Raw genomic sequence first — 13,405 nt, forward strand, 5'->3', positions numbered from 1 at the left:
TTCTCTGTCAAGGTCAGCAACAAGGAAAAAATAATATGCGATCCTGTTTACATGTGTTACATTTTTCTGTTATCATTTTTTAGGTGGGGATTATGAATGGTAAAATTTGAAGGTAAAAAAGTCACTTTTAATTTTTTTGGAAATTACATCTACATTATTTCAATTCACAACACTGTCTTTGGTTCACCGTATTTGTTCACAGTGCGTGGTTTCTAATCCAGTATTGTCCAAACCTGCTTCTCTGTTATCTAAACGGGGATCTGACATGGGAGGGAGACGATGTACCCCGTGGCGTGGCCAGGAGTTTTTCAGTGCTGGATTTTGTCCGGTCACTTAATATACCGGCAACTCCCTTTCAATCAGACTTGCCCCGCCCACAATTCATGCTGCTCTCCTCAAAACTTTGTTGAAAGCAGCCGCCGTAACAGAGTCACCGTGATTTTGATTCTTGACGCTAATATACTCGATCAGTTTCAATTATTGATCAATTAATTTATCATTGGGCCAATTTCGTCATCGTAAAGAACATACAATTTTGAATTCATTAAATAAAACACACATTCAAGGGTTTTGCATAATACACAAAGCACTACTGTATACCGCTGCAAATATATGCATTTATCAAAATGAACAATTTGAAAAGTTTATCGTTTGTTGGGTTTCATTGGAATGAAACAAAATAGCCAAGAGTAGGCATCAGTTGTGTTAAGGTGTTCTAGTTGACCAGCAATCATTGTAAAATAAATGCATAAATAGTTTGTATATTCAAAGACAAACTGTTTCCAGAAACAAAATGATTCTATTCGGGTATTCATGTGAGGGCAGTGTTTCTGCGAGTGTGGAATCTTTGGTGTGCCATAAATAGCAATAAATTATATAAAAAAGGTCGAAGACATGTTTTACGTAATGTATAATTAAAAGAGGCACAAGGTTACTCAGCAGCATCTTAACACGAAATAGGCCCATGGTGTTTAGAGGCTTCCAAGGTTTGGGCCTAATGGCCAGCTATTAATGATCTGATGTTCAATATAACTAGTCTTCAAGAGCTTTATATACAGAAAAAGGATAACAATATACTTTTTTTTTAGAACACTGTTATTTCGGTTGTGTACTATATGAACCTATAAGTTGTGTAAAAAAAATTAAACAAGTTGTGTAATATTTTACACAAGTTGTGTAAACAACAGTTTACACAACGGGTTGCTAGGTTCATATAGTACCCAACCGTTTGATTTTTACACAACCGAAATAACAGCGAAAATGTGATCCTTTGAAAATAAGGTCAGTCTGCATCTACAAGCTTCGACAAAAGTTTATTATACCTCTGGTTCTTTTCAGAACCATTCTCTTAGTTTGAGAAATTATTCCCACATGGTGTTTCCGCAAGCCTTTCGTTCATTATTAACTCCACCATGCAAAGCCTCAAATCGTACTTAAGTTGAATAAATTTCTGTTCATTTTTGCTATTAGTTGACGCACATTTCCTGGGTCATATATTAGGGGCTTCCAAAGCACTTCAATTGATGAAATGTAGCATACTGTTGAGATTGAAACAGAAATGTCCAACCGTTTTATTTATTTTTAAGACAAATTCAACAAATCCTGAAAACAAATTGGGACGTATTTAAATTTCTCATGACACATAATAACAATATTACAAATGAAATGACATTAACCTCTACATATGTATGTAGATTCCCAGTTTCTGGTCTGCAGAAATTAAAACTCATTAATATAGTTTATCTGTTTGAATGTGTTCAGTTTTCTTTACGTTTTATGTATTTCACTGTTCATATTATGACTAGTGAACTAAATGCGTTTTTCCCAATAATGAGAAAAATATAGAAATTAACACAGTGCAATAAAAAAAAGTCCTAAACGTAACTCAAAATAAACCTTAGCACAGCAAATTGACGTTGTTAGGCCTCTTATCCTCCTCAAATTAAGCCTCTCGGTCACGCTGCAAAAACTAGATATATATGATGTTCAATTAACACTGATATTCAATGAACCGTTCAAAATGCATTGTGCTAATTGAACAGGACAAATTTTTGCAAAGCAATTTTAAACCTTGTCACACGAATTTCTTTGACATTCTACAATATATTTTTCGTCAGAAGTCAAGGTCCCTTTTTATAGGGTTAATTGGCTAACTTAACTAATGCATTTTATATTTTGGATTTTTTTAAAACTTGACTTGCTGTACAAAGAGGAAACATTACATTAAACTCAGCCGTGTATAAACATTCACATCACATGAATTTTACTTGGAATCATATTTTGTGCAACTTTCTGCTCCTCTTAAAAGTATGAAAACTATTTGACATCCCTTTTCGGTAATCTTTGATTGAAAAGCGCGCTTTTTTTTAAAACATTTAAAATAATCCATGCCTTTCTTGCCAAATGAGGGTACTGCTGTTGCTATGAAATTTCAGGAAGCCACTGTTCAGTGAAGGGTTTTCCCTTAAAAAGTGAATCCCTTAGTTGCTCATTGGAAACATTATTTTGTGGGAAAACTTTGCTCACTGGCCTAATATCAAAACAACAAGGAATCACCAAAGAAAGGAACATTTACGAAAGCAAAATATCTGAAATTGTTGCAATTTTGAAGCTGAAATAACTGTAACATTGAGGTTTCTGCCTGAGTTAACATCGCACCTTTACTCATGAATATGCAAATTCGCATTAGCATAAAAAACAGCATCAAAATACCCTTACAAATGGCCAAATGAAAAAAAATAAGGTTAAATGGGACACAAAGGTGCATTTTCAAGGATTGCATTAAAATAATTACATGGGCCTTTTAAAATAAACAGAAATTTCTGAAGTTGGGCCTTACATCCACAAGAAATCACTGAACAAAATAATCAATTAGTATTCTTCATACATTGTATTTCTCTGATAAGTTTGCCGACAAAATGGTGATCCAGAATTTGGCAGTCAAAATTTGTCATTTATGCTATCTACAAATTGAAGATAAAAACCATTTTTCAAGATGAAATGTAGAAATCGAAATCTCTGTTTTTAGTTCACAGCTCAGTCATTGGTTCCCCGTCTTCATTCACAATGGTCTCCGTCTCGAATCCAGCATTGTCTACACCCTGCTTCGCTGTTATCTCCCTGTGAATGCAGATAAAGAAGAAGAAGAAATGTCAGTGTGAACGGAAAAGAGGACCAAGGCTTCGGGATTTTGTTTAATGGATACTTGTCATAGTTAAGGATTAGTGACCCACCGGTATGTTTTTTTAAGGGGGGAGGGATGCTAGTCATTGCAAATCATGAGAACTGTTGCAATTTTTAAATGCCTAGAAAAGAAAAAGCCCACATCCATGCATTGTCTAAACATGAAGCCATTTGTCCAAACTGTCACAAGTCCATCAAAAGTCTTCCAGTCTCAAGTCAAGTCACAAGTTAATTAAACTGTGACAAAGAATTATATTCCTTTGTCTTTTTTTTATCCCCTTACTTAAATTGTGATTTGACATGGGAAAGAACTTGTGATTTACTCTAGGTCAGACTTGAGATGGACTTGTGATGAAATTGTGTAAGAATTGCTGGGGACTCTTCTACAACACTATCTGAGGTTTATGGAGGAAGGAGGCACTCACTTTGACTGATCAGCGATGAGGTTCTCCAACTCCCCAACGACCTCCTCTGCCTCTTTCCCTCCCGAGGAGGATGCCTTGGCTGAGGAGCGGGTTGATGAGGCTCCAGAATCTTTTCTTGGAGGAGAAGCAGATGGGGTGTCTTTCTCAGAGGCCCCGGAATGCTTCCTAGGAGGAGTAGCGGGTGATGCATCTTTCTGAGAGGCTCCGGAGTCTTTCCTAGGAGGAGTAGCAACTGGTGCATCTTTCTCAGAGGTTGCAGCCTCTTTGTCGGAGGCTTTGGAATCCTCAGAAGGACTTGAGGATGCGGATGACTCCTTCCTGGATGAGGTTCCCGAGGTTTGGTCATCTTGAGGTGGTGGGGGAGGCGGGAGGTCCAACGAGGCACTGGATGCAGACTTGGTCTCTTCAGCTGGAGGTGGGGGAGGGGGTAAATCCTCATCTGCAGCTGATGTAACCTCACCGGAAACCTCACCAGAAACCTCACCAGAGGGACCTGCCTCCTCACCACCGGGACCTTCTATCACTTTAGTCTCTTCTTCTATTTTACGAAAAAAGTAAGGGATGTTGGAAGTTAAGCAAAATGAATTAGACTATAATGCAAAAACGAGGCTCGAATCGAGGTTGGTACAGCAAAACTGAGCATTACTTCTTTGTTACTGATACTTTGATATATATAGCGCTCTTTTAAAAGACTTTTTATGACGTTGATTTGCCTATTTTAATGATAAATGATTTATTTACCATCTAGGTAAATTTGATGTTGTATAGTGGCGTTGAGTTTTTGGGAGAAAACGTTAGCAATAGAGCGGAGAGAAAATATGCTGGGCAGTTCTGTATTTCCCGTGAAAATGCGAGGCTTTTGTTTAGATATGGCACGTAGCTAAGAAGGATCCGGATCTTACTAGTAGCCTGTTCGTAGGCTGGTGGTTCTAGATCGTCACCAGAATGCGAGCTGCCTTCGTTAGAAGAAGAAACATCAGCTGTCACAACGATAGAGTTGGGGGAGGCCGGCGGTTCGCTACTTTCTTGCAAGTTTTCTTCTTGCTTAGGCCTATTCTGTTGACAGTAACAATACAGATTCAAGAACTTAAAAAGTGAATTCATTTCTTCAGAAGCTTGCAATTAGCATAATTGATTTTAATACATATCAAAGCAATGTAATGGCAAGTGCAAGCAATGCCGCAGTTTCAATTTGAACGGGATGTGAATTTCGAAGTAAATAATGTAATTTTTTTCTCCATCGTGGTCTGAGGTTGCAATGATGAAAATGGACCATAATTGCACTGATAAACTTCAAAGTTAAAAGCAACGACTCAATAATGTCAAGACGAGCACAGACTACCACTTGTACCGTTATTTTTGGGAACAACTTTTGTGTAATTGTATTATAATATAAGGTAGTGGAACATTGCGTACAAACGCGCGGACGGTAAAATATCATGATATATGGTTGGATCGAACACTAGCACAAACATCATAGAGTAGGCCTAGTACTGCAGAAAGACGTAGGTGTAACAAAATAAAAAATGGATAAAAATCCACAGACCGATTTTGTTTCGTTAAGAATCACGCCTTGGCTGCTGCTTTTTTGCCAGGATTTCAACTTTGTGTGTATGCGAAATGTCACCATGATTCTGTTACATTAGGACCTTCAACAAATGAGCTGTCTGAAGTGGAATATGAATCAGCGTTGACGAGAAAACCGTAAATCGGCGCGATGTCATGAGGTATCCGGTGGTATTTGGTACTTGGTAGAGTAAAGCATTGCAACCCAATTTGGGCTAAACTGGTCTCTATGTAAACATATTGATTGTTTGTCATTGAGGTTTATTTGATGCGTCTTCGTTTATTAATTCTAGAAGAGTGCAACGGTCAGATGTTGATTTATTTTTACCCCTTTTTAAGACCGAACAGAATTCTAATGCAAGCTTGTTTATTCTTCGAAGAGACAAAGCCATACATTGCGGTGGTATGAAGTTATGAACGTATATAGACCTTTATTTGCCAATCCATGGTTCTTTTTGCCAACCACGGGTCGGCAAACTACTAGCATCAACGTTGCAAAAATAAAGAATCATAATCATGGGTTGTTGAAAATACAAACTATTTTTCAAACGATAAGGTATATCACAGAAATAATAAAAGTGCCTCTTTCTTACATGACGAGGTGTATTAAAAGCATTTTGTTCCTTATAATCTGATGCAGGCCACAGCTCAAATGGCAACCCATCCATACAAAATGGCGCTCAATGTTAGACGACAAAAAATCGTCTATAGCGTGACAACTGGACGGTTCCAAGCGTGAAGCAAGCGGAATGAATTTTGCTTATATAGCCGGCCATTTGATGAAAGAGTAACCAAACCGAACTAAAACTACCTCTTTATGTACCACGGCGTACAGTACATTGTCATCGTCAATGTCTATTCGCGTTTTTACCATGGAGGGATTCATGAAGACACTTTTAGTCTCAGATAAGATCTCGGCTTGATAGACGTTGGTACTGGCGTCTACTTTGACTTTCTTCAAGGAACTGGTGGGAACCACGGGTCCCGAGGGAAGAACTTTCTGGCTCTTTCTGTCATCGTTTTCCTGATGACGCATCTCGATGTCTTCAAAAGTCATCTTGGTGTCCCTGGATGAACATTGATTTTAGAAGGGGGAGTTTTGTAATCTATTTTTTTTTTATCTCAGATTTCTAAAGCGTCCTCTCAATCTGCACTCCAATCGAACACGATATGCCTACATGCATAATTCCTTTTGAGTTGCAAATTGTGAACGATTGATGTTAGATAGTAACATTAAAATGCCGATCTCTGTTCTCTGATCTCTGAAATTTAGATTACGCAAACTGATTTTACATACTTCGGGCAACTTTATTTTTAATTTGCTAATTAATTAAGTTTGTTCAAATTAATGTTAATTTGGAATATATTTTTTGTCAACCACGAATTTTGGAGACATTTTGTGACAAAAAAACCCCTTACGTTTTTTTGTTCCGGTAGTATATGAATCCAACAAATATGCCGACGAGTATGAACAAACCAATCACACAGAGCAATGCGATCAGCCAAGTGTCCAGAAGCAGCCCATTACTGAATGGTACAAACTCTAAGTCGCCCAAATCAAGCCTGCAAAAATAGATGAAATCAAAATACAGAAGGTTATCATATACAGGTCATTAAACAAAAGATCCAAGTGCGTAATATGAGAATACATGCCCACTAAAATTTCCTTTTTTCAGGGCCACAATTTGTTGCTGCCAGGCCTTCGATTTTTTGAGAGCTTTTGTCAATTTCTCCGAGACCGCGTGCAACAATGTTCTCGCTAATTTTGCTAAAAGTTGCCAACCGTTCACTAAAGGTTATCAAACGTTTAATAAAAGTTACCAAACGTTTTCTAACAGATACCAAACGATATTAAGGTCCATGCACGTTCAACTGCTGCGAAACATAACGTGTTCACCAAAAGTTATCAAACGTTTAATAAAAGTTACTGACCGTTTGATAAAAGTTACCAAACGTTTTCTAACAGATACCAAACGATATTACAGTCCATGCACCTGCAACTGCCGCGAAAAATAACGCCTGAAGATGATGTAATTTTGCTACAATAGTTACCACAGCTCTTGCATACTATTTTGCAGCTCAATGAAATTGGCCCTTTTGTTAAATATTCAACTTTACCATTATCAGACTTTCATAAAAAGAATAGTTTAAACGGTTTACTTATTAAATGATACTTTACTTGTATCCAAGTTCATTTTCGATAAATTTTCGCTCTGCCTTGAACATCATTTGAAGCTGCCCGCTTGTCATGGTAAGCTGTGTCATAGCATACGGATTCTTGATGTAGAAAGATACCACCGTTCGTTGGGGTTTGGTGGATGCTATTCTGTTATAGACTATGACGTCATCCATACTGTTGATAAAAAGGGGAAAACATGAATTTAAATAATAATATCAGGGGATGAAAGACAGCATGAGGGGTTGCCTCACAACATGAAGGTTTTTATCTCCAGATATGAATTGCATTTAGTACTAATCCTTGCTAAATCTTGCCACCAGACGTATCTTTAATAAGATAGGCCTATGATTCGAAAATGGGACTACCACCCAAATGCGGATAACCATCCCCGCCCAAGGGCGGATCCAGGGGGGGGGGGGGCAAAGGGGGTCATGCCCCCCCCCCCAAAAAAAACGAAACCAATTTTTTTTTTTTTTTTAATGTGACATCGCAATAAAGGTAGGCAATGAGTACACCACCATCTTTTTCTCAAAAAAACATTGGTTAAGTGGTCAGAAATTGCCTCAGATCGCACCACAGAGCATCTAGAATCCAAAAAAAATTCGGGGCCCTTAAGCGGGCCCCGAACCCCACGCCGTAATTTTTTTGACCCACTATTTTGGGGGACCAAAATTTTTTGGCCCCCCAAAAAATTTTGTTCTGGATCCGCTCTTGTCCCCGCCCCAACAACACCAACACCCCCACCCCCATCCCAAACCCAACACCACCCCCATCCCTACCCCCACCCACACCACCCCACTCCAGTAGCGTATCGAGGTTTTGGGTTGGCCAGCAAACGGGCAACTTTTTGGTCGTTCAGTTTCTTAAAAGTTGCACCAGCTCCTTCCGCTAGATACGCCACTACCCGCAACGACAAACAAGGAGACAACTAACGAAACTCGTCCACTGAAAATCAAAGCGTTCAACCTTCCGATTCCCTAATTTTGGCTGGAAGAGTTCCCGAGGAAGAATGTTACCATCGTTTGTTTTCGATACCTTCTCCAAGGGACATTTTGCCACTGAAGAAAGTGAAAAGACAGACGAACAAACGAGCAAAGTGCCCCGGACGTACTCTGTTTCCTTGTAGTCGCCTGCGCAGTTGGCCTTGGTAACGCAGTACCTGTTGGACGCCTCACTCATTGTCGTTTTGAATGTAGTCTCCCTTACCGACCCAAACTGTTGATACGCGGAGGGAAAAACAAGGTAGTGAGTACAATTTATTTTCTTTATTTTATATCCAGCGATGCTAAGGACATATAATTTATGTCACCCTTTCCTGAAACGCAAATAGTAACACAGCTGTTGTAGGAAATAGATTAACGAATGATGTCAAACGTTTTGCAAATCTTGTTTTATTATCCAAAACATTATTGGAAAATCGTATAGATTAGATTCATAAAACATATGTTTTGTGAAACTTGTTTTCGCGAATAAATCACCAAAAAGAAAGAATTTAAAAAAACATATATGATTTTAAAAACATATAATATTAAAGACACATATACTTCGGAAAAAAATCGGCTCAAAACAGAGTCGGAATATACTCCGCAAATAATTATACTCGGTAAACATAAACTTCAAAAAATCGAGAAAACAAATGAAGTGTTCGTGAATGCGTAAGAATTTACGGGCAGCAAAATCAAAACTTATATTACCGCTGTGAATTCAATGTCAACTATGAGTGCAACTCCCCCCGTGTCGATGAGCTCCTGTATGGGTTCCAGTGGGTCGATGATCGGCGGCATGGTCGTGGCATCAGCTTGGCGGAAGCTCGGTGGGTTATTTGGCGGAGGGGGTGGAGGCGGTGGAAGTAACAGCTGCTTCGGAGCAGGTGTTGCCGCTGTTAATATGAAGTTGGTTTGTTATCATCTCTAAATAGTGAATACTTTTGGGTTCTCTGCACCCCCGTTTTAAAATGTTAAATTTTTTAACCCATGTTGAAATCATGTTTTCATTTTGTTTTTATATTAAAATGCCTCTAGTATTTACCATGAAAAAAAGTTCACAATTGTTGAACAAATTAGGGAGAAAAACCGTTCGTTCAAGAAATGGATTACAGTTTAAGATTGCAATAATTTTTTCAGATTTTCAAAATTGGTTCTGAAAAACAGTTTTGGATGGATTGTGGCATGATGAGGATTCGTGATTGTAACACTTTAACATTGCCTACACGTTGAAATACCATCCTCGCTATAGCCAGGGTGGTTTAACTCACGTACGTCGTGAGACGGTGCCCATGCAAACCAACATCATCGGGCATAATTATATTGACCTCGTGAGATAATTATTCATGAACACTTCCAAATATGGACTGACATAACTCTCGACCAATCGCTGTTTACAAAACGGATCCAGAATTGAATTCCTGTATCCGGTTCGTTAGCGTGACGTCGGTTCAGTTTAAACCACGCCCACTTGCCATTAAGTAGCGTTGGAACCACTGATCTCTATATCAAGATCAGTGGTTGGAACCATTGGAACCGGAAGCTAACGCAACTTGAGTATTTATCCAATGGGCGCTAGTAATCAGTGGTGCGCGCGCGTGTATGACGTTTTTACTATAACGAACCGGATACCAAATGAAATGGCAGCACGCTGTGCCGTCCTGAAAAAACGCTCTCGTATTGGCTAACAAAGTTGACGCTGTAATTCTATTCCTCTATCCTGTAGCTGACTTCAGTGCGTATGAAAACGTCACGATGTCTACGGAGAGAACTGAATTGCTCACGATGAGTCTCAAATTAGAAAAGATTCAGACTTGGTTTTCCCCGAGGGCGTCTTACGACGTAAGAATGCCCTTGCTAGCGAGGAAGAGAAACCAGCCATTCACATTTTCTGTGAGAAGAGAGGACATTGCCAGGGGAAAATAAAATACAAAAACGCAGGGGGAGGCTGAAAGTCAATGTAAGTCATCATTCTGGAAGCACTTTTTGTTGCAGACGGCAGAAGGGAGCTAAGACGGGCTAACGGAGCCCCTCCCCCCCCCCCCCCGGCCATTATGGATGCATCTACCAACTAAGTACATATAATGATGATAATCAGTTTAAAATCCTTGGTTGTTATTTGAACACTCTCTGATTTGCAGACTGAACGAAGTAGGGCCCTCAGTACGTTTTGACATCAATCTACCAAATCGACCTTTACTCAAACACACACGTTACTGCACGATAATGACGGTACGCAATATTGCTGTTATCAGTTCGCGCTGAGTTTTATCTAAATGCAAATATTGGTGACATGGCCTTTATAATAATAGTTTCAGCACATTATATTAGCCACAATATTAGTCACGTAATAAATTTTGGAAACAAAGTGTGCATTTGTCATTTTCTGGTGCAAAGGCGAATTCAGGGATAGCGATTCCCCTACTTTTCCGGCCATTTTTTAAGAGTAATTCGTCTTTTTACCCTTTGTTCCCACAACCGAAATTATAAGGCAGTCTCGTCGGGCATTTTAACAAATAAACTTTAATACTGGAAAAGTTTGCGGTCGATTTTTGTGGAGGATATGACAAATTTATTATCGAAAAGCATTGCTTGAGAGAAATTCCGAAAAATGTACAGGGTGAGTCAAAAAGAAAGTGACCAAATGAAAAATTAAAAAAGTAATAATATGTGGCTTTCTCCATTTCATAAATATAACACGGATAAAGAACATGACTTGTAACTGTGAAATTTTCACGTAATTTGCATACTCTATTCCAAATTATGTATATTTTAATAAAAAGATCACAAAATTCAGCTGTCCACCACTGATCATTTATCGTTCTACGATCTGACGAATACCCATTAAATGCAATGAAACATGGACGTTTTCCCAACTCCACGAATGAACGAAAACTTGCAAAGGAAAACAGACAAAATCCCCAACAATATTTCCGAGAAAAAACGTGGACTTGTTCCTAATATTCAAAACACAAAATCTGACAGTAAAAGAAATGTTTCTGTCTTGATTCAAATGATTCAAATCGTACTTGTATTTGAATGGCTGTATGTAATCTGTAATTTTCACTCAGCTCAATAGCTTCCAATGAGCTAGAAAAACATGTTCTTTTAGTAAAACATTCATAACCTCTGATAACATGGATCATTTTCAGTAATTTTTTTTTTTCAGACGAGTGGTGGAACATGCTCTTTTAAGACGTACATTGGTGTAATTTGATAGTGTGTTTTTTTAAGAAAATAAAATCATTAATTCAGGTCACTTTCTTTTTGACTTGCCCTTTAGACATGAAACACTAATAAAACCTCATCGTGTACCATAAAAAAAAAAAAAAATTCGTTGGATAGTGTACGAGGTCAAAACAATCGTTAGTGACAAAATTAGAATTCTAAACAGAAGGACATTTTGGTAGGTCTTCAATCCGGTCCGGGGGGATAAGGGCGGAAACAAATAAGTGTTCACCTCAATGTTATCAAGTTAAGAACTTACAGTTAAACCACCTTGTAATAAAGGAATAAAACGGCTTAACAATGTCGGAAGTTCAGGTTGGGAACGCAAAACCTCTCTCTAAAGCTCTGCGCCGACTCTACCGACAGGCCGCAGAGAGCATTATATACAGCAATAACTTCACCACTGGAAACATTAACCACGCAGTTCAATTTCCAACGGACATATCGGTGTGATATTTGACCAAAAGAAATTATTCAGAAGGAAAAGGTACTCTTGGCCAACCATGCAAATGTGCGTAAAAACTTACTCTGGCCGTGGGCATTCTGACACAGCAGAATGGTAGACAGTACAAGCAGTAGTAAGCTCTTCATGTTGGTGTTCACAGTCGGATCAGGATGGATGTTTGATACGACACAAATTCTCAATAAGCTACTAACACACGAACGTTTCGCTGACAGAGTTTAGCCTAAACACCCGTCACTTTATAATTTGAAACAAAACAAGGTGAATCTGGTGCTGGTCGTTCTAACACTGCGTATAAATGACTTGAAACCCGGTTAGTTTTGCGCAAAGCCTGCAGTGTACGTGAGAGTCTGTTTGACTACAATTTCTGCTCAGGGTTTTGATAATGAATTTAGTGCACTGGGCCCGAAGTCCAGTTTTCGTGCATAAGCATCTGGTATTGGGAGGGGCCTTGGTACTGGCGGGACTTTGTACTACCGTCAATGATAACGCTGAAACCAGTTTGAATACGGATTAGTCCGTGCCAGGGTACGTCTATCTCGTAGTATTTGTTTCGTATACGGACGTTTTGTTCAAGATCAACAAGGTATTTATCGTCGCTATGGATTGAGAGTAAGAACTGGGGCGAATAAAATTAAGGACAAGGGGTATACGGAGCAACTGTGCCACCCAAAAAATAAAGAAAGAAAGAAAGAAAAACTACCAAAACAAAATCAAACAAATAAAATATAACAAAAACCAAAAAAAAAACACAAACAGCCTGTATCAAAATTTGAAGATGCTCTCCGTGCTATATGGAATTTCACCCGAGTGTTTTTTTTCATTTGCTATTTTCTACTAACATAAAGTTATTCACTTTATAATGAGACATCGAACGAAACAAAAAAAAACACTGACCCTTAATTATTAAATATTTTTTTTTAATTAAAATATATTTGCTGCCCGACAATAATTCGGGTCTCGCAGTGCGCCCTCATTGGTACGCAAAATGAAAGTCCTCTTTTTAGAGGGTTCGCAGGGGGCTGTGAAGGGCTGATGAGCTTCACAGAATCGTATGAAGGAAGTGGGGATGGCACTCTGGGTACCTTTTATGACCTATGTATAAAGCATCTGGCTGCAGCTGTTTAAGACCGCAGTTAGCAAATGCGCCCAAATGCTATCCGGAAACTTTCTCATAGAAATGCACACATTCCATACCGGATGATGTGATTTCTTTTTCATTGCGGACCATCTGGACAGAATTTGAGAGTCGCATGATATGCAAGTTGACCCTTTGCGAATTCTGAAAACGGCAAAACGGAGCCTGAGCAAGTGACGGGGATTGAAAATTTACAACACAGATATATAATACGTTTTACAGATTTTTCTACATTATTAC

General features: G+C 38.7%; 1 protein-coding gene across 1 annotated transcript; it reads right to left on the minus strand.

Annotated features, from left to right (window-relative positions):
• Positions 1–1,555: 1,555 nt before the first annotated feature.
• On the minus strand, positions 1,556–12,453 carry LOC119738540. The gene is made up of 9 exons (XM_038213446.1): positions 12,092–12,453; positions 9,048–9,232; positions 8,465–8,568; positions 7,354–7,527; positions 6,594–6,737; positions 6,046–6,241; positions 4,511–4,664; positions 3,609–4,146; positions 1,556–3,120 (listed from the first exon to the last, which is right to left on the minus strand). The coding sequence occupies exons 1-9, from the start codon at positions 12,153–12,155 to the stop codon at positions 3,030–3,032; spliced, it is 1,650 nt and encodes a 549-aa protein (XP_038069374.1). The 5' UTR covers positions 12,156–12,453; the 3' UTR covers positions 1,556–3,029.
• Positions 12,454–13,405: the final 952 nt, after the last annotated feature.

The sequence above is a fragment of the Patiria miniata genome, unplaced genomic scaffold, assembly GCF_015706575.1.
Source record: "Patiria miniata isolate m_02_andy unplaced genomic scaffold, ASM1570657v1 HiC_scaffold_3, whole genome shotgun sequence".
NCBI lineage: Eukaryota > Metazoa > Echinodermata > Asteroidea > Valvatida > Asterinidae > Patiria > Patiria miniata.

Coding starts and splice junctions, on each gene's coding strand:
- LOC119738540 (XM_038213446.1), bottom strand. CDS start 12,155: ATGAAGAGCTTACTACTGCTTGTACTGTCTACCATTCTGCTGTGTCAG. Junction 4,665..6,045: donor TCTTCATGAATCCCTCCATG/GTAAAAACGCGA, acceptor TACTGTCAACAG/AATAGGCCTAAGCAAGAAGA. Junction 4,147..4,510: donor AGCCTACGAACAGGCTACTA/GTAAGATCCGGA, acceptor TTCGTAAAATAG/AAGAAGAGACTAAAGTGATA.